At 43.5% G+C, this 21855-nt stretch overlaps 3 protein-coding genes across 5 annotated transcripts; all 3 read left to right on the top strand.

The window, feature by feature from the left end:
• Positions 1-6166: 6166 nt before the first annotated feature.
• Positions 6167-10643, top strand: LOC6527877 (transcription factor glial cells missing 2). 2 transcript variants are annotated; one of them, XM_039370430.1, is made up of 4 exons: positions 6167-6661; positions 8496-9237; positions 9301-9391; positions 9490-10643. In XM_039370430.1, exons 1-4 carry the CDS (start codon positions 6651-6653, stop codon positions 10473-10475), a joined length of 1830 nt encoding a protein of 609 aa, XP_039226364.1. In that variant the 5' UTR covers positions 6167-6650; the 3' UTR covers positions 10476-10643. The 2 variants fall into 2 exon arrangements, with proteins under 2 accessions (XP_039226364.1, XP_002088949.3); XM_002088913.3 differs by having other exon boundaries at positions 6168-6661; positions 9298-9391.
• Positions 10644-11387: 744 nt separating this feature from the next.
• LOC6527878 (thioredoxin-2-like) lies at positions 11388-14147 on the top strand. Its single transcript, XM_002088914.4, has 3 exons — positions 11388-11543; positions 13410-13556; positions 13613-14147. The coding sequence occupies exons 1-3, from the start codon at positions 11520-11522 to the stop codon at positions 13760-13762; spliced, it is 321 nt and encodes a 106-aa protein (XP_002088950.1). The 5' UTR covers positions 11388-11519; the 3' UTR covers positions 13763-14147.
• A 970-nt stretch (positions 14148-15117) lies between these two features.
• Positions 15118-21562, top strand: LOC6527879 (galactosylgalactosylxylosylprotein 3-beta-glucuronosyltransferase S). 2 transcript variants are annotated; one of them, XM_015198353.3, is made up of 5 exons: positions 15118-16235; positions 19583-19855; positions 19919-20181; positions 20368-20719; positions 20778-21562. In XM_015198353.3, exons 1-5 carry the CDS (start codon positions 15689-15691, stop codon positions 20837-20839), a joined length of 1497 nt encoding a protein of 498 aa, XP_015053839.1. In that variant the 5' UTR covers positions 15118-15688; the 3' UTR covers positions 20840-21562. The 2 variants fall into 2 exon arrangements, with proteins under 2 accessions (XP_015053839.1, XP_002088951.1); XM_002088915.4 differs by having other exon boundaries at positions 15120-16004.
• Positions 21563-21855: the final 293 nt, after the last annotated feature.

Raw genomic sequence — 21855 nt, forward strand, 5'->3', positions numbered from 1 at the left:
GGTCTTGTAACTCCTGCAGAGTTCTTTGGACGACCCGTGGTGATTTTGTGGGATTTTCCTTATAAAAATGTTAGACTCTTAATTTTCACTCTGATTTAATTACCAAACATTTAGCCAAGTGAGTTGTGTGTGGGCTTTGCTTTATGATACCTGGAAAACTAGAGAACTGCGATAGCAATCAGTATGGAAAACACCGATGGCAATCAGTGAGGAATTCGATGGTTGATATTGGCGAACATGACTGTCAAAAGGTATAATTTATTAGCCCGAAATTAGCATCGAATTCTGTTTTCTGTTTTTGGGAGTGGTTCTATTCATCGGGCCACATCCCCTCACAACCCCTCCACCCCACCGGAAAATGTCCTTTGACTAATGAAACGTTTGCCATGGTTGCAGTTGCAGTTTTCGAGTGTCCTGCTGACGAGGTCGTTCTGGGCCAAATGATTCGAGTTATTTATGGGCCACAAAATCGCGGTGGTTGCTGCTCTTCTCATTGTTCTGCTGTTTGGGTTGTTTACCTACCGGTTTTGGGCCCACAAATTCCACATAAAAATTGCCAAAATATTTCGCTATGCATTTTTGGTTGGCATAGGACACTCGACTATTGTTATTTGCCTGGTGTGTCCGCTGCTAATTTGAATGCGATAATACGCCCGCGATTCTGTTGTTAATTAGTGGGATTTGTTTAGGTGGTTTTTATGTTTCTGATGGAGCCTCCGCTTCAGGCACGCGACAAAGTTGAAATCGCAAATGCGGGAAGGGAAAAGGAATAAAGTGCATCAAATCGTTTGTTAGTCATGGTCTGGCCAATAAGACAAAAAAGAATCTATAATGGTGTACATGGTAAAATTAAATATATATGATTTTTTGTATTCGAAAAAAGGTGTTTAGGTACATCTATAGTCTGTAGATACTTAACTTTTTCATGTAAGATAAAGTGAGTAATAAGAAGAACTTAATTTTACTACATACAGTTAAAAAAAGTTCATATACCAAGGCATTTATTTCTAAAAATCAGCTATATTTTTAAGTACGACAAAATGTAATATTTTATTTGAAAGATTTTTGGGTATATTTTTGCGTTTTTTCCCACTTTTCTCTAACAATATCTGCGAACAATGCCATTTAAATATCCATTAGGCAGCACTGCCTGCCAAAACAGCTGCCCCTACTGATGAGCTGATTGACTGAAGGACTGGCTGACTGACTGACTGATATCAATCACTCCCCTGAATGCCGAATCCCAGAATCCGAATCCGAATCCGCATATGCAAAAAGAGGCGCATGGAGATGGAAATAATCGGCGCGACATAAACAGCAATCGAGGGAAACGGTAAAAACTGTCAAAGGCAATTGTCAGTGGCTTTGTTTGGACTTTAGGGGCAAATCCCAGCCGGTAGAATGATCGATCATCATGGGGTGGGCTCAATGCATCAATCTCGAGTGGGCTGGTTCGCATCGGATGCCCAAATGATCGTGGGAGTTTTTTGTTTTGTATCTTCTAGTTTGCACCTTTTCGAGGCTCGCGCTGTAAATGAAACTGAATGCTGAGCACGTGCTGGCGTCGAAGACCCAGTGCCCGCAAGGCATTTAAATCTCCAAGTGTCGTCTAGTCGGAGCAACTGAAGCGGCAGAGGGAATGGGAAGATGATGGAGTAAGGGAGCGAAGGACCAGCATAACTCTGGGCCACAAGAAGTGCAGCTGTTGCAGTGGCGGCTTGCCGCAGTCTTAGCCACTTCCTCTTCGTGGTCTGCTTGAAAAGTGCCGAGTGTGTTGGAGTGGGCAGCCAACTGAAGTTAACTGAAGTTAACCCGTGCCATCGCCATCCTCATCCACATCCCGATTCCAATGCCCATTCCCATTCCATCTACGTGCCCTGCATCCACACGCCCATAATTTTCGAAACCAAATTAATTGTTGTTATTATTTACTTTGGTTCGTTCTGGGCCGCTTCGTTCTGTTAGCCGTACCACCTGTTAGCCAGTTACACTAATTGAATATCAATATTCTGATTCCGCCGACTGCACGCAGCACTTTTCATTTCTATAATCCCCCATTGATGGCCTGATAAGTTAGGCTCAATCTGAAGCTCAATCGCAGGCTCAAGCCCATGTCATAATCATAATCATAATCGTAATCGTAATCATAATCGTAATTAACTTAAACGGTTATGCGCACCGTTCACTTTGTGGCGTCTCCGATCCCCGTTTCCCATTTTCCGTCACCCGATCTCCTATCCCCGAGCCTCAATCCCCAATCCCGTCCAGCTGCTCTTGAGGCAGGTCAAGTCGTGCGTGCCGCTGTCGTCTGGTTTTTGGGTCTGGGATCGGGAATCTGGGATCTGGGTTCTAGACGGGATGGGTTGGTATGGGTTTGGGATGACTTGATTACAGCCACATGCGGGATGTTGGTCAGAGATTTCTCAGTTCGCAATTGTAGGCCATCTGCTGCAGCCAAGTTCTAGTTTGCTAAACGAAATCGAAATCGAGTTCAGCAATCCAGTTAAGCTGGCTTAACTTACCTCCCAGTTAGTTGGGGCTTGTCTTATCGCATTATCAGGAACACAGAAGCACTGGCTTTTAATTAATGCGCTTTAGATAAGAAGTTTGGTCACATCAAGTCGAGAAGAAGGGCAAAAAGGCGGTTTTAAGAATACCTGATCATGTTCCCTTTAAGAAGAGCGGTTCTAGATAAACAAAGATCGTATCTGAGTAGATTAATCTAATCTATACTTTTCAAAGCATTTATCATTGAAACTAGGCTTAAATTGGCAGCAGCGTGAGATTCCCTATTGCAATGATAGCAATTGCCTTATTTAAGATTACCCTATACGTTTCATAAGGCTTCATTTAAAAATCAACAATATCAATACACACTTTTGGAACACAAGAACCGCCAAGGGCCCCAGGCATCTAACTGCAAATGGAAACACCCCATTTGTGTATCCACGAATTCCATCTTCGATTCCATTATGAGGGTCGAGTTCCTTGACATGCCAACTACGGTACTCCATGGGCCGTGCCCCAATCAAGCTGCTCATGAGCAAAGCACATTAGGTCCGGAATGGGATCCCGCCCCAAGCTCATTATGCAAACAATAAGTTTGGAGGGAGTCGCAGGACGGAGGACGACGATGTCGGGAGCCAAGTGCTCTGGGTTGATTACGCCGCGAATGTGCCGAATTTTCAACAGTCCATTTAGCTGATTAAAGTGTAGGACAGCGCAACTGCGGCAGCGATGCGATTTCGGGTAATTTGGGTGATGAGTAAATGGCAGGGTCTTTAAGCACCTCCGGTGCGAAAATTACAACCTGCGATCGGCGTAATATTGCCACCTTACCTGCCATACAATGCACCACAATCCACAATCCGGTACTCGCTACTTTTGATATCTTCTTCCTTTTTTCTTATGCGCCGAACCATGGGTTTTTGTTTTTGTGTCTTTTTGATGGTTCTGTTAGGCGAAAGAAGTCATAAAATTAAATTTATGGGTCATAATTTTACGATCAAAAGTAATTCGCCCGGGTAGATGGAAAGTCTTGGGGCCATTGAAGCCATCCACCCTTGTAATTGGGTTCTAATCGAGCTCATTTAGGCGACCACGACCACGACCACGAAGAGGGCCATTAGCATTGGCCTAACACGGCGAGGGCTCCCCAGACATTTGTCAAAATTTCCGAAAAACTTTAAAAATCAATTCCTCTTGTTCGCGTTATTGTTGTTGTGCTGGATTTTTTGTGGGTGATGTGAGTGGATATCAATCAGTCAATAGGCAAAACATTAATCCGATGAGCTTTGCTCTAGGGTCTGGCTCTCGGAGTTGGTCTATTAGCGGACCTCCCAGCGTGACGGCCAATTAATTGCGTAAATGGAAAAATTGCCTTCGGTCTTTATCTTTGCTGGGTGCCACAAAGTCACACTTCACTGTGGTCCGAGATTCGGCTACAGTCGAAGAAACAATTTGGGGGAATGTGTCAACAATCAAATATCTATCTGCTGTACACCATAGGGGTCATCAATATCAACGGCTGTGTAGAAGATTTTTCCTAATTAGAATAGCCAAAACGCATCTCTAGAGCTTTTTCCTAAATAATACATATCTAACATTTCAGTTGGTTTTTTCAATAGTTTTTTCAAAGTGCGCACAACTTCAATAGTTTCTCTTGGTGCTGCAGAGCAAATTAATTATTCATATTTTTGGGTCGAAAGCTTGAAAATCCATTACACCAGTTTTTATTTATTTTAACAGATCGATGATTAATTTGATGCGCCAAATAACGAACTTTTGGAAATATCTTGGAGCACAATGACAGGCCCTTCTTGGAACAGCTGGAGCTTGGCGCTCTCGGAGCACGCGCTCATTAGAGATCGCTACGATCTCAGCGTGACTCTGGATCCATGACTTCGAGGTGGGACCACACCAGGTGTGTGTGTGTGTGGTGTGTGTGCCTACATTAAACTATCCCTAGCCAGGCTTATGAAGTAATGTTAAGCAATTAATTGCGAATACCCAAAAGCAGCTGCCACAGCGCAAACTCAACGATAACACGTATCGAGATAGATACTGGGCATAAACTGTTTAGCTAGTTGTGAAATTGTGCATTTTCTACCACTTTATGGTACTCTACGAGTATATGGTAAATGTATTTGTCACCCGTATCATTTGCTGTGGAGCGTTAAAGCGACAACAGCAGCAATAGCAGCAGCAGCCATTTCCAGGTCGTCCGCGTAGTTACGCGTCTTCGGGCCCAATCCCGTATATATCTGGCCAGAGTTGCAGGGGCCCAATCCCCTCCTCCTCCCCCTCCTGCCACTTTTTAATTACGGGTCACAGTGGATGAGCAGGGGCAGAGCAACAGTTGCCACCGGTGGTCGCTGCCACTTTTGTTACCATTTACATTTCCTGTCAACGGCATTTTCAATTTTCACTTTAACGCCTATTTGCTCCTCCATTTCTTTTGCTCTCCCTGTTAAATTGCTCTTCTTGGTCTGTTAATTGTAAATGTTTTTTTGTGTGTGTTTATGTGTGTGTGTGTGCTGCCAAGTGGACGCATAAATTGTATTTTATTTTTTGTGCCCTGTAACTTTGGCCCAAATGGCGATGCGGGCTGATCAGGTGAAAACAAAAGACGCAGCAAGCATTAGACCCAGCAATACTCCCCCCATCCCCCCAAAAAGTTCACCCTCTGGCTGATCTGACCCTGATATTGTTGCCACTTGTGTATTCTCATGTTGTGGCATCTAGAAAAATAATTTATTTGGCCAATAGGCAGAGGAAAGTTGGTGTGTTTGGGGGAAGAACATATCTTTTTATCAGTAGAAACATGGTAGATATTTTCTAGTTGAACCAAAAGCAGTAAAATTATTTTGTAATTTAAACAACAATATATAAACATACCTAAACATATTTAATTATATAATTTTTAGGGATAATTGTAGCTTTTTCATATTTGTTTCTTTTTTGTACTTTAACTTTCTTTAGCTCTATTGATTCAATTTGTGTATGTAATGCAACTCCTTTCTAAAGCAACCTATGAAACACCACAAATATTTATGCATAAATGTAATTAAACTAAAAGGCACTCATGCTCAGTTATCGGAATGTTTAACGTACAATAGTTATTAAGAGGCATAGATCGGCATTAGCCAGTCCATTAATCATCCCCCTAATCTGCCGAACATTCCAAACGATAAACCCTTGAATATCTGTATGTTCTGCCAAAGGTTTCCACTGCTTTTTGTTGGCATATCCTTAAACAGAGTTAAGCAGAACAATGGGGACTGATAAGCGGCATAATAAGTAATTAAATTTCTGTGATGCTTATCGAGTATGTAGACACACCCCACCCCTCCAACCCGCCACAGAAATTCCTCCATCGCCGGAACTTCAAAATCGCTCTCTCGAAAGAGAGAGAAATCGCGCGATGTCTATGTGTGCGTGTTTATCCGACCAATCGGAGGCGAGACTGGAGACGACTGGAAGTGGAGGCAAGTGAGACTGCCTGGAAGGCAATGTATCTGACGGATACGTATTACCACTCTGCCAGCTGCGTGGAGTTTTTTGCCAAATTATGCGGGTGGCTCGTCGCTGTATCGTCGCTTTCCCGCTTTTCCCCCGCTTTCCCCGCTCCTCTGCCCACTTTCTGGTATTTTGTTGGTTTTTGTAGGTGGAGCCAGAGCCATAATACCATTCCTTTTGTTGACAAAACTTGGCACTACTCTACTCGCTTGCTGAAGTTTGTTTTTGTCTGCTGCTGCTGCTGCCGCTGCTGCTCTTTTGTTTTTCGTATCTGCCAGATACGCGCGCACATCCCGCCCTGCAGGTTGTTTTCGAGGTCCAGCGAAAAGGTCGTCATTCTCACGTTTGTTTCCCATCGTCGGCGTCGCGTGCGCAATTCCGTTCAGTTCAATCCAATCCAATCCGATCCGATCCGTTTCGTTCCGAGGAGCTTCATCTAGCGACGGCTATCCGCGAGATACAAGTGCCCAGTGGATACAAGTGCCGCCTAATTGGATTACAATGCTCGAGTGTCGCCTGTGCGCCGGGCTTGCGAATCGCGGAAAACTCATTTAAGAGCGGTTTACCTTTTATTGGATACTTTTAATTCGACTGCCCAACACCTGGATTAAAGAAGCTGCTTCAATTGGAATATGGTTGTTATGTAAGTTCTAATTAACCTCCTTTTATGGAGATATTCAAATGCATCTTATAAAATTGATTGGCATTTAATATCAGTTATTGCTAAAAAACTTGTAAAAGTTTATTCATTTGTTGAATATTTAATACTTTAAAATCGGTAGGTTTTTTCCATTGCAGAAGATTTAAAAAATGCCACAAATTTAGAGGGAAAACAAGTTTCGAATTTTTTATTAAAAACCTATTTACAAATATTAATTACATTTTGTGAAATGTTTAAAATTAGCTTCAAAGTTTTTTGAAATGTACTTCATTTAGCTAAATGGAAACTGGTTTCAAAGTTAATTTGTTCTCTAAACTAAAGACATAGGGCTTCTGAAGAATTAAAAACTCCTCAGTGCGAATGTTTCAAATTATTTCCAATCAAAACTTTGCCAAGCATCTGCGTAAGTGTTGAGCTACCAAACACCTCAGATCAATATGGGATGAGGAATGGGCCACAAATCAAACGCTAAAGAGGCAGCGGGGGAGGTCAGGGAAAATGTAAATGACTTCAAACGCTTTATTATCACGCTGAGCGCGTTCCACAGCTTAGTTAATGGCACTCCGCTCCAGACCAGTCCAATCCCCGCTCCAAAGAGCCGCGGGGTGTGACTCGTATTTTGGATGTTGGATTTCAGATTTCGGAAGGGGGATCTCGCGTCTCGGAAACTGGCGGACCACACACAGTCGTAGGCGGAACGGCGCTCGAGTGAAAGGGTCAAAGAGCCGAATGATAATGCTCCCCCCAGTCTCCTCGATTTATAGAGACATATTTTCTAGGTGACAAACTTATTATGAGCCCTGGACAGAGGGAGAGACCCGAAAATACAGATCTCGAACGAAGTGAGACGCTATCAGCATCAGATAAGCGCGACTAACGAGCGCCCCGAAGTGTCGAGCAGTCAATTTACGGACCCAAAACAAAGCGAGCCACTAACCACGACGAACAGGTTCAATCGGTCAATCGGGGCAACCCAAAGACCACCACCAGGTGATCCCCGGCACAGGTATTTGGTATGTGGCCCTGCGCAACCTGCTGACTTCCAAGTACACATAAAAACGCTCAGGGGACCGAGGCGGTTCGATCTATTCGAAATCGATGGAAGACAAATTTATTGCTAATTGCAAAGCGAGTCTCTAATAACTCCCACACATGGAGAATCTCGGCGGAGGCCCTCCATCGAGTCTAGCGATTCCCAGCTGACTCACGATCGAAGTGTCGGTTTAATATGCTTCTCCGCCTCCTCAACTGGCGCTCGAATTACCAGCTCGATTCTGGCCAGCTTGGATTACCGACTGCACAAGATCTGGGGTTAACGGTACCAGCCCTCTAAACTGGGCCTAAATACCCATCCATTTCATGACGCTCATAAACCTGACAAACGTTCCATTTGATTGGCTTGAGTTGAAATGACCCCCTACGAAACAGTTTAGGGCGCTATTAAGTTAGGATTTATATTCCTTAAACGATGCTTAGGCTTTAGCGATAAAATCCCAGTTAAATGGATCACTTAAAGTTACGAAGATACTACTCAAAATAAAGAGTTTTAGTGTACATATCTTCAATGAAGTTAAAGCTGTGACTCACAGTAATTAGATCCAAGAAGGCAGAGATGTATTCACTTTGTGCAAATGAGAAATAAAATAATTTGACTTAAGTTAATGGAACAGTTTTAAGCTTTCCTGCAAGATACCTTGTTTAAATGTTGTATTGATTTTCTTGATTTTTAAATAATATTATTGAATTGTAATAATATTGAATTGTTAGTACCCTTTATAATGAATATAAAATGATACCTATCCGCGCTCCTCTACAGAAATGGCTACAGCTTCAAGACGCAGCAACTCCTCACACAGCAGCCCGACCATTCTCAGTTCACCCAGTTCGCCCAGCTCCAAAGTCAGAATCCGAATCCGGGTCCCAATCCCAGTGCTGGTCAGCAGCAGGCGGGTGGCTCCATGACCATGCCGTCGTCGGCGGCGGGCAAGGGCAAACGGGAGTGGGACATCAACGATGCCATTGTGCCGCATGTGCCCGACCAGGAGTTCGACGAGTTCAATGAGTGGAGTGATGGACATGTGAGACACATCTATTCGCTGCACAACGAGGAGGCCAAGAAGCACATCTCCGGCTGGGCCATGCGCAACACGAACAACCACAACGTGAACATTCTAAAGAAGAGCTGCCTGGGCGTCCTGGTCTGCTCCCAGCACTGCAGCCTGCCCAACGGATCCAAGATCAATCTGCGCCCGGCCATTTGCGACAAGGCGCGGCGGAAGCAGGAGGGCAAGGCGTGTCCCAACAAAAGTTGTCGTGGCGGTAGGCTGGAGATTAAGCCGTGTCGCGGCCACTGCGGCTATCCGGTCACCCACTTCTGGCGGCACTCCGGCAATGCCATCTTCTTTCAGGCCAAAGGAGTGCACGATCACCTGCGTCCGGATCCAAAGAACTCCAGCGTTTCCAAGAGGGCCTTTGGCCGGGTGCCGCTGGGCGGAAAGTCCGCCAATGGATCTGCCGCCAAGAAGTCGGTCATTGCGGGTCTGGTCAAGCAGGCGAAGGTGAGTCTATATAGAAAGGCTTTCCCCCGAGAACTATAATAGCCCATCCTCTCCTGACAGCAGCAACAACACAGCCTGATGAGCAAGGTGCTCAAGCGTCCTGCTGCCAGCAATCCTTTGGCTCACTCCGCATTGGATATATATCAGTACAATGGTAAGAATATCTTATGTTTATAAGTATTTATTCAATTGAATCAAATTTAATTTTGGATTTATTTGGATTATTTTAAAATTACTTTTTATAATTTGTAGCCTGTGGCAAGTGCGCCGGTTACAGCCACTGCACCTGCAGCTACCTGGATGACAGCACCGCGGCGAGGAGCCACCAGTTGTCACAAGCCGCGAATTACGGCGCCAATTCCTGGCCACTGAGTGGATCCGAGTCCTCGGCGCCCTGCGAGACTGCAGCCAATGTTTTCACGGTCAACCATCAGCACATCACCTACAACTATCCCATCTACCACGCAACTCCGGCGGCGGCAACGGCGGCACCCAGCAAATCTCCCAGCTTGCCGTACACCTGTAGCATTTCCGAACTGGCCGCATACCAGCAATCCTCCAGCGGCAACAGCTTTGCCATGGGTGTGCCCGTGCATGGACACTCCCAATGCCAGGGAGTTGCCTACGATTCCAGCCCGCAACTGGCAACTCCGGAGCCGGAGTTCATCAACTACTCGCAGATCAAGCATTTGGGTGGTGATGGTGGTGGTGGCGGCGGTCGGGAGGAGATCAGCTGCAAGGTCGAACCGGGACCCGCCATAAAGTACAACGCCACCGTGGAGACGCAGCCGTATGTGGAGGATAACTACGACTACTACTACAGTCCCAAGGCGGAGTACGAAATGCAGTCGCACCACCACCAGCAGCAGAACCACCACCAACAGTACGGCGGAAATCAGGCAGCGGGTCATCACTACTACGAGAGCGGTAGTGGCTACAATGGGGTCAGCTACTTTGACACCGGAACTACCACGACACCCGGAAATACGGCAACCGGAAATGGCCTGGAAGCCGGATACGGCGGCTACTACGATCACTACACCAGCTATGAGCAACAAATGGCGGCAGCAGGTGGATTTGCCGCAGCCGGAGGAGCCACTGTGCCGGCAGTGGCCCCGCCCCCTGGCCATCCACCGCCTCCGCCGCCACCGCCCACGCTGACGTACCACCATCACCACCACCACCACTTGCACCACCCGGCGGCAGCCACAGCCCTCGCCCCATCGGTCACCCATTGAATAGTACTTAACCAATCCGGACACCGGAGGATTACTCATAGTTGATAGCTAAGCATAGTAACATAGTGTTAAACATAGTGGTGAAATCTTAATTTCCATCTGTACGTGTAGTATTAAACGGTTTACCAATTGTTTTCTCGGCAAATAAATTATGTAAAGTGTTGATTTCTAAAAGTAAATGTATTTAATTGATCTCTGTAAATATGCCTTCTTGCTGGGAACCAATTTAAATATAAACAATTTTTAACGGTTTTCAAGGTGTGGTTTTAGAAAGCTGAGATAGATGTCGCACTGTCAAAAAATGTTGGTAACATTCATGTAAAATACTGTAGATAAGCAGATACTTGACAATAACCGTAGTATGTTCACAGCGCTTTTTGTAGTTTAAAATCAATAGAAAATAAGATATATTTAAATACTAAGGATTCGTTTTTTGATTGCCGAAACAAGTATATATAACCAACCAAAAATTGGCAAAATTTCCTCCCGTATTATTTGTTACTAACAGTTTTTAAGAGCCCCCTATCGGTAACACACTGAACTACTACTGAGTGGCTTTACGATAAACTCACCAACAGAATACTAGACTTGTATTAATAACATTTAAGTATTTTAAGGGTAGGGAATGATTGTTTAGCAAAACATTCCGTCTCGATCAAAAGCAAACGGATTCTAGGAAGAATTTTTAATTTGACATATAAGTACTATCAATATCCCATGCTTATAAGGTTTCACTTTATGAATAGCAGTGATCGCCTAGCTATCAGCGATAACTATTGAATTGAGGGTACTTTTACTTTAAAAGCCAATCGGTCAATCGATTCGAAATTCACCTCCACCAAACGCACACACACATATGCAAATAGAGTGGTGGAGAGAACATTCAGCGTAAGCGTGAGAAAATAATCTATAAAAGCAACTGCGACGCGCTCAGTGTCGTGAAAAATTTAGCTGTGCTACATAGAGCTGCCCGAGTGCTAATTAAATAACTTTTGTACATTTACATTTCTACCGGTTCCGTCTCCGCTTCGCATCTTAGTCAACATGGTGTACCAGATTAAAGATAAGGTGAGTCACTTCAACCGGAACTATGCAGCCACATTCGTCGTCATCTATTGGGTAACCCGATAGCGCGTGCCCTTTGACCCATTGAAATTTAGTTATTCGACTGAAAAATATGGCATTGGAAGCGGCATTCCAATTACCCACTCGCACTGAATGATGGAATTTGGTACGCTTTTCGCCATACGCTCGCCCGCGAATAGAAGGAACTCACGTTCGCTGGCATTCGAGAGGAGCGAGAAAGCTGCTGGCAGACGAGAAAGTTCGAATCGAATGGAATGGCATAGCGCAATGATAATGATATCATCCCATGGACCGCAAAACGGGTCTCGGTCTCGGTTTTGGTCTCAACGGAAACGGAAATTTTGAAATTGAAATATTCTTGCCCGAGCGAGCTAATCGGACAGAGTGCCAAGAGATATACGTACTATAGAATCCACATATTCACATATCATACATACATACATATGTGTGTTTGTGCGACTGGCGTGAGTTTGCAATTCATTATCGTGGTCGAGGCCTGGTTTGTTGGTTAGAAATATTCGAAAAGTGGCCATAATACAGGGTGTTGGAAGTTGCGCGCCATGCGCGGCAATCCAAAGGCAGGAAAATGACGCCAGTTGGCGGGGCGAATAACCGGTTCCATTTCATAAATGCAAATCTTACGTCAGGAAGTATAGGAGAGTGAATCGTGAAAGCATTCCACTCTATTTCATTTCACCATATTCGCTTTTATTTGTATGTACATACACTCAAACACTATCAAATGTTGCCCTCTTGTGGTCTTGATTTTTATACAGCAAACCACACAACAATGAGTTCAAAAATCAAAGAGTACATAAGGAATTAAAAAAAACCTTATCTAATACAAAAAGAAACCAAATTAAAACATAAACAAAATTATTGAAATATAGACAGCCTTAGTTTTATACAGCAAACCAAACCACAATGATGCTCATTACAAAACCAAAAACCTTATCTAATAGAAAATGAAACAATATTAAAACTTAAGCAAAATTTTTGAAATAGTCACTGAGTCACGGGGTTTTTTGAATTTTGAGTCATCTTTGAATTAAATAGTGGCCAATAGTCATCGAGTACCATCACCACCATCACCAACATCATCACCGTTTCCAGCTTAATCATCACATGTTGAATGGCAATGATCTAAGCCTGATCAAAATCTGTAATATGGAAGATTAAGTATCAAGTTAAATTTCTTGTATGCCTTATGCAAATTCCTCCAAACCGGTTGCCCATTCCACGTGAACTCGTCAATTTCATTAGAGCTCTGTGCTCGCATGTGTTCTGCGATTGGCATCGCCAGCAATTAATTAAAGGTCATTGGGAAAACGTGTCACGGGCTGGGAAATGGGTGGACGAAAGGGGCTGGGACTACTGCCCACAACCGCCACCGCCACACCTTTCGGCATATATACACATATAATTTGGAAAATTCTTTAAATATTGATTTCTCGCCCAGAGTGGGTGCAATATAGCAACTAAAATGAAATTGACCCGATTTCACAAGTATACGAGTCACACATATTGAACCCGCCAATCGGCGATTACTGCGGTTGATTACAACTTGGCAACTTTGGGGATGTCTGACAACTTTGTGTCAGCAGAGCACCGCCTTATCGCGCACATGTTTGAGATAGTGGCGGGGCATTCCCCTACTCCCTTACAACATGCATATCTACAATAGCCACGGATTAATACCCCACAATCTGGAGTCATAAAGTTTGAAAACATGAACACACCTGCTGAAGGAAGAATCTAACGTAACATGTCTCGGGAGTGGGAGTTTAATAGCGCTAATGTGTGATGATACTACTCAGAGATAGTAATAGTTGACATTTTCACTTGCAGGCCGACCTCAATGGACAGCTGACCAAGGCATCCGGCAAGCTGGTGGTTCTGGACTTCTTCGCCACCTGGTGCGGACCCTGCAAGATGATCTCGCCCAAGCTGGCTGAGCTCTCCACGCAGTACGCCGACACCGTCGTCGTCCTGAAGGTAAAGGCTTATCACTATGTTGATCGAAATCCATACTAATCGAACTTCTCCTCCAGGTCGATGTGGACGACTGCGAAGACATTGCAATGGAATACAACATCTCTAGCATGCCCACCTTTGTGTTCCTCAAGAACGGCGTCAAGGTCGAGGAGTTCGCCGGTGCCAACGCCCAGCGTTTGGAGGATGTCATCAAGGCCAACATCTAAGTGGGCAGCGCATAGGCGTCTGGCCGTCCCCCTGATCCACCTATGAGTTCTCTTCATAACATTTAGTTAATTAATTAATTCCATAAGTGCAGGGTTTTGCTCCATTCCGCCTGCTCCTGCTGCTCCGCCTTGTCCAGAAACACCTGGAGCTGCAGTGCAGTTGGCCAGGAGGTGGAGGTCGGCAGTGGCAGCAGCTGGAACAGCAAACAAACGTGAGAAACTAAGTGGCTTTTAATCGTAATATTTGCTTTGTTAACAAAATCAATAAATCACACAAAGATTGTTCATTTTTGTATGAAAAACATTTAAAAATGCAATTGTAGCCAGTTGTCCAAGAGAATACGCTAAACAATAAATGTATTACACACTCGCCGTTTGTAACCAACCACATTGTTTTGCACAATTCTGAAAGGGAAGTTGGATCGCGTTGGGGTCTAGAAATGGCAAACAAATTTGTGAAATGGAAGCCAAGTCAAATATCAGTAGCCAACAAGCAAACATCGTTATGGTAAAGTACTAACGATTAAAATCGCTGAACTGCCGATTAGATAAGATAAGGCAACAAATCGCAGGGCACATGAAGTGCGTGCTCAAAATGGCCATTTCCGAATCGAGATCTACAGCAAACCGGATTAAAACTCACTTCGGAATTTCATTTTCGAGAAGGCTCTTTTTAACTGTCATAAAAAAATTTGAGTAATCTCAAAATATAATATGTTTATATATAACGAAATTTGAACACAAATTGTATATTCAAATAATAGTATTTAATAATTTATATTTAATTTAGTTCGTGTTTGGAAACATAAAATGCTCTTGGGCATTATTTGTCAGTTAAATAAATAAATGAGAACTCATTTGAAAATGAAAAAGAGGTAAATAGTGCATTTATTTAAAATTGATTAAAATCATTAAAATTTAAAGGGCCAAATTATGCATTAAAATAAATGGATAATCCCTAATTAAGAAACTAATTGTTTAGGAAACTAATTGAATTGCTTAAATAAAAGACTAATTTTATTGCTTAATTAAGAAACTTATTTAATTGCTTAATTAAGAAACTTATTTAATTGCTTAATTAAGAAACTTATTTAATTGCTTAATTAAGAAACTTATTTGCTTAATTAGGAAACTATTCTATTGCTTAGTTAGGAAACTAGTATAATTGCATTATTTGAAAACTAATTGAAATGCTTGATTTGGAAACCAACTCAATTATTTTAAGCATTTCAAAATAAACCGTTAGTTGGGCTTGCAGGCACCAGCGGCACTTGGCTTAGCGGGGACCCAAACCGCATGCAACCCTGCGTCAGCTGTGTTGGTGGTGGGTGCTCTCCAAATTCGCCCGACTTTTTCTCAGTAGTAGTGTCAAACTTACGGTGACAACAACATACCCGAAAATCGCAGCGGTGGGCAAAACATTAAACGCGAGAGAGAGAGTGTCAGACAGAGAGCGTTGGAGCGACGCGCGCGGGCACGGGTATTGGTCAAAAAGAAATAAGCAACATTTTCTGTGATTTTTGAGTGTGACGGCCCGTGTTTGAGTGCTTCCGATTCCGTAATTCGCGGCTGTGCAGCGGCCAAAAGTTAGCCTTTGAACGGTTTTTTATTTAGCAAACGGCGGCGCGCACGGAAATAAATCGGAGCAAAATCGGAGCACGAGGAGCAGCCAAAAGTGCAGAGATGTCGGGGCAATTTGCATAATTTTCGGGTGGTCGCTGCTAGAAAGTTGTATAATACGATTGCGAAAACCAGGAGGTACGCCCGGCTGACCACAAATGGACGGGGAATGCCGCGGCAGCTCCACCTCGTCCCCCACCATCAACACCAAGTGCATCACCAATACCAACACCACCACCAGCATTACCACCACCAACCCAGCTGAAGCAGCCGCCTGCACCATCGAAATCCAAAATATTTCAAAACATGTCTAGTGCCCACTACCAGGCACTCGAGCCGCAGACTTCCGACGAGGATAACGAGGACATCGAGCGGCGGCACCACCAGAGCAACTCACGCGGCTGCACCGCCTGCGCCACCTCCGCCTCCACAACCTCGCATCCAGCACATGCCATGGTCAGGAAGGGCGGCGTGGCCAGGAGGCGCTGCCTAGTGCCCCTGGTGGCCGGGGCACTGTTCTTCGTCGCCTTCTGCTACCTCACCCTCAGCGCGGACACTCGCCTCGCCTTGGGACTGGGGGGTGGCGCCGAGGACTCGGAGGAGCTATCTCACCATGGATTAGGTAAGCAGTGGAGCCCGCTAATGGAAACCCGACCGCCAGACTGGCTGTTGAGATATACTCGACACGACGAACCCGAGGGGAAAGATCGGGCTGCAGACGAAGAGGAGTTCCAGGGGAACCTTAGTCATAGAACGCAAGAAATTGACGAATATAAGTGGAATTTCAAGATAGAAGAGCAAAGGTCCCAGCAAATACATACCCGAAAATGGCATCGTTTCAAGCCCATGATCCGTGAGTCACGCTGCCACACTAAACTTCATCCCACAGATGCAAGGCCAATGCAGTGGGTGCTTTTGCACTGCCTTTCGACTGTTGGCCGAAAGTGAATTGGCCGCTCTGCAACCACTTTCACTTTCCGTTTTGGCCCGCTGCCAATCAAAGCTCAGGTCACCCTACGATTTGTGGGGCACTTTAGTGCACAAGCTACGTTTGTTTGAATTGAAAAAAAAAAAAGTTACCTAGTTAGTTTAGTATTTAACTAAGCAAAGTGAGATTTTAAAACCAACTTTAATTTCAACGAGAGTTTGCATAGGAACTAAGGCCTAAGATGATAAGAACATAGCGCAGATAAAACGTTTGAAACAGTACATAAAATACCACATTGTACACAGAAAATATATCGTTCTTTCTTTATACAAACTAAAAATTATAATTAACACATACATTTTTTTTATCATTTACATTGCCACATATCAAATCAAAGCATAAGTCGCTGTGACAGCACCACTCCACTTCTGAGTTATTGGATGCGGTTATTATCGCATGAAACGCGTCGGCACGTCGCTTTTTCCATTGGAACATTGGCTGGCTACTGGTTAGTCAGCTGGCTTTTTTATTATTTAAGCGTAATTGGCTCTATTTGATAACTATTGTCTTCGCCAAACGCGATGTATACATCCATTAGGTACATATGAAAGTAGCCAACCACCCACGCCTGCAACGGCAATTACATCGATTCGCCTGCTGGCCGCTTTTTATTGCAATGAGCGAAAGCCGGAAACAAGGTCAAATTTTCCAGTTTACTTGGCATTTTCATTGGATGGCCCATTAAAGGGTTAATCTGTTTTGGCCATGAGGCAACTCTAAACCTAAATTGTATTTTGTTCAATATAAGTTGGTTGTTTGTTTTGTGATTATTTAATTAGCAAGCCGAAAATAAGCTGGATTTGCAGATCGGCTAACATGCATTAACATTCGATTTAGCGATTAATGATCTGATTAATATTCTTCATCTACGAACATGTGATCTGCGGTTGATTTGGGCAAGAAAATAAAAATCAAGTGCGCCATTTGAGTGGCACCAATTGTCTAATTGCACATTTCCCCACAATTTTCTGGGTTCTAGATTCTCGATTCTAGATTTCGCAATGCTCAGCTAGCTCTACGAAAAGAAAAAGCTTTTAGCAGTTTTTTGCCTCGCATTTCATGAGTATAATTCACACATCGCCAGCGTCTTATCAACATCTTGTATAACTGGGGGAACGGGGGGTCTGTATAGCTTTTGTTGTACCATATTACATATACTCGGCGCACCTGAAAGATGAATATATTTATAATTCGTTTAGCTGCTCATCTGTTTCGAGTCGATTTTAGTATCTTTTCAATTGCGCGTGTCGGTCGAGTGGTTCTGTCACTGCTCCCCACTGCTTTTCCACCAGCTATTGTTGCTCGAATTGCGAGTGGGTGGCCCCCAAGCGCCAAGCACATTGGAATATGCATCTTGAGGCATGCTACCGTGCCAAATTGCCATCGAATTGTCTACACAAATATTTACAATCTGTGAATTGCCGCCATACACTCGTAAATTCCGTGTAATTTGAAATGCATAGCGTGAAAGCCAATTCAGTGGAACTAAACACACATGTCCAATAAACATTTAAGTTCAATTGTATTGGCTTGTGGCCTGCAATTTACAGGGGAAGATTACCGTAACGCCAGCTAAATAAAATAGGGCTTCTTTCTTTTACTTCGACTTGGAATCTGAGATTGGCTATAAAAAGTTGCTCTACTTCCAGCTACATTCATAAAATTGGTCCTCGAGATAACATACGAATTTCACTAAAAACGCTTCATAGATAAGAAGCAACGAAATATTTGGTCATATATGTATGTATGTACGCATATTGGGATAGATAGTATTGCATCTGATTATATAATTAGTTGGTTAAATACCTGATAAGAACTTATATCGATGGTGGCACACGATGCACCTTATTTCTAACCACGTTCTTAATCTAGGCCACAGGTACTTCTTTCTTTGTTATCATATCACAGATACCGCTCTATTACTCATATAGCCTGAACTACTTGTCGTATCTTCTCAAGAACCCTGCTTAAATTTCAATCAAGGAAAAGAAACATAGTCGATTTGATTGCATAATTGCAATTTGATTGCAGTTGCAATTATCAGCATATCAGATTGGGAATGCGAATGGAGCTTTTTTCCTTTATTCAGTATTTTGTTTGCCAGGTTTCGCCAGTTTTCGATCTCTTGTTTCGAGGGTGCAACAAAAGAGTGAATGAATATGATAAGGGCGGGCAGTAAAATAATAAAATTGTGACTCACACCGAGCCGTGGATCAGGTGTCTGGGGAATTCTCAATAGACTGTAATCGGGCTGCGGTCACGGTTCCTCACCATCTAGATATGGGCCACAATCAGCCAACGAGCTGTATGTCAGATTGCTGTGGCACCCCATCAATAAGTACCTGAGCTATCGGATGTACTGGGGCAGGCAGCCCCACTATCGTTCGGTATATCAACGGGCATTAATAGTATTCGTCATCTGGAATACCCGCAAACCATTAGGTTCTCGATTGGGGTTGATCGAACTCGCCGCCTTTGTGTGGGGCTGCATTTCGATTGGGTTGTGTTGGCTTTGTCAATACTAAATAACTTATTAGGAAACACTTTCGCCAGCCCCTTTATATTACCATTTAGATTGGGGCCTTTGGGGTCCCGACTGGGAATTTATTCCCCTCTTATTGTTTGTTTCCGGCTATCAGTCATATAAATCGGTAATGGGTCTTCCCCCCCATAAGTTGCCCCAATTGCGTGCTTTTCACTTTCGTTCTGGATAAATAAGATGGTTCTCTAATAGCACTGGCACACGCAATCGATCCGAACACAATAAAGCTAGATACGAAGCGAAAGATTTTTAGCACGTATTAACCCATTAGCTAATTAGCTCGAAGATATCTTCGATCGTATGATCTTTGAAATGTGTGCACAGAACAAACATTTGTAGGCTCTTAAGCTTTATTCAAACAACTTCAGACCAGCTACAGTGAATGCTTCGTTGCGCGGCATTTGAGAAAACCTGAATAACACATTTTCAGATATTAAGACACAACGCACAGATTATTTTCCATCACTTTGAAGCGGCCGATTGTGATCTCGCCACTACGTCACGTAGCTGTGGCTGGCTGCCTCAACTGGGGCCAGAGGTCAATGAGTTGGGCTATTTAAGTAATTGAGAATTCTGATTAATTCATCAAATCCACGTTTCCGGGCGGCAATCATAATGAAAATCAATTGACCCCGTCTAACCGCATAACTCTCGCCTTGCTCACCAACAGATGGTATGAATTTCCGGCCACTGAACGAAACTGTTCACATTTGCAGCGAAAGTTACGAGGATCGGCGACAGTTCATGCAGGATAAACCGCAATCCGAGTACGGCCAGTTGCCCGTGATATACTTTGTTACTCCAACGTATCCGCGGAGGGAGCAGATCCCAGAGCTAACCCGGCTGGCACACACGCTGCTCCATGTGCCGCGATTGCACTGGCTGGTGGCCGATGATCAGGAGAAGTGCAATGGCTTCATGGACACGCTGCTCTATCGATTTGGTAAGTGTGTATATATTGGTCTTAAGAGATTCGATTTGAATAAGTTACCATTGTTGTTCACAGGCATTCCCTTCACCCACATGGTGAGCCCGATGCCCAGCAAATTCCGGAATGAGAAGCCAGCGCCGCGCGGTGTGGCAAATCGCAGGGCAGCCTTGCAGTGGCTGCGGCAGCACAATCTCACCAATGGAATACTATACTTCGGAGACGACGACAACACCTACGACCTGCGCCTGTTCTCAGAAATCCGGAAAACGCAACGGGTTTCCATGTTTCCTGTAGGTCTCATAGCTGATTATGGGGTCAGCGGGCCAGTTGTGCGCAAAGTAAGATTATCATATTATTAACCAAACAAATAATGCGAACGATAGTGCCGAAACTATGTGTAATATGAAATATGAATTATGTAGGCCGATTTATCGCGTGCCATCTCACTGATTATTCAGTTCGTATTTGGTTTATTTCGACTTGTCTATCTTGAAAAATATTAATCTTATCTTTCGGTTTTTTAGGGCAAAGTTGTGGCCTTCCTGGACTCCTGGGTGGCCGGTCGACGCTGGCCCGTTGACATGGCCGGTTTTGCCGTGAATTTGGAGTACATGGCACAGTATCCATATGTAAATATGCCATACAAGCCTGGCTACGAAGAGGATCTCTTTCTGCGCAGCATCGGCCTGCAAATGAATCTGATAGAGCCGCGGGGCAATAACTGCACCGAAATTCTGGTCTGGCACACACAGACGAAGTCAAAGAAGCTCGGAATGGTTCGCTTGGAGAGCAAATACTTGGACGATCGCTCTAACCTGGGCGCCCTGCTTCATAATCTTAAACTAATGGGCGTGGCCAGTACAACGGAAAGTGAAGGTGCGCTATAATCGAATCAGAGTTAATCAATTTGTATAACATTTTACATATTTTGTAGGACGCGATGCACTGATCAGCAAAAATGGCAAGGAGAAGCCGCACTCCAAAATTCTTAGCTGAGTTCCAGGTTCCAATATACGAAGAAGAGCCCGAATAATACTCATAGACTTATAGAGCTAAATGTATAATAATTCTGAAACAAAACTAATCTCGAATCCACTGCTCGCTGAATTTCCATGGAAATTTCCTGTTCTAGTTATCAGTCGTTTTCGTACTGCACAATTCTATATTTTTTTTACAACTAGTTGCGTGGGTGCTGCTTCCCTGTTCTATGTTCTCATCATAATGAAATGTTCATAAATTATGCATGTATTGTTAATTAGTTATAGATAAGTTTGTTCGTGATAGCAAGATAGGAAACACAGGGACGGTCACAAAGATAGGACTTATTTAAATATATATCATAATCGCTGACAGTAGGTTGTAAAAGCAGCTAGGAATGTCTATTACTCGCTTATTGTACTTTCTAATTTGCTAAGCAAAACAAAGGCTTCGGTCTAAATGGATTTTTGACCGAGCCCTTAGGGAGTATTTTTAACGTTGTTCATCACCTCATCGACTTGCAACATGGCAACATTAAACACATATCATTAAGCTTTGTATAAATTATTTAGACTTATCGGAAATGATCGAATTCCCTCAAGAGCAATGGGCAATATGTTAGAAGGAACTGTGTCCGTTTTAATGTTAACTTAATGTATCCTCTGAAAATCAGTCAATAAGATAGTGAGTCGTAATGTAAAAGAAATAAATGCTAGTTTTATAAAGCTTTCTCCAATAGAATGAATTATTTTACGAGTACTTAATATTGGACTTAGTGTACGGTAGGTATTTTGAAAATGGATTGACAACAATGTTTCAGCAACATTCGCTTTTTCTTTTAGAAGAAGTGGTAGGTGAATGGTATGATACAAAAAGCAAACAATACTTTTCAATTAACTTTACGTTTCCTAGTCGTTTGCATCATCTCCATTCCGAGTTCATTCCTCTTCCTAACTCATGTTTTACTTTGCAGCAGTTCACTTTGAATGTTCCATAGCAGTCCGTGCTATGTGGAAAAGTCGAAGAGTCAAGAA

Source organism: Drosophila yakuba, chromosome 2L (assembly GCF_016746365.2).
Source record: "Drosophila yakuba strain Tai18E2 chromosome 2L, Prin_Dyak_Tai18E2_2.1, whole genome shotgun sequence".
NCBI classification, from domain to species: Eukaryota; Metazoa; Arthropoda; class Insecta; order Diptera; family Drosophilidae; genus Drosophila; species Drosophila yakuba.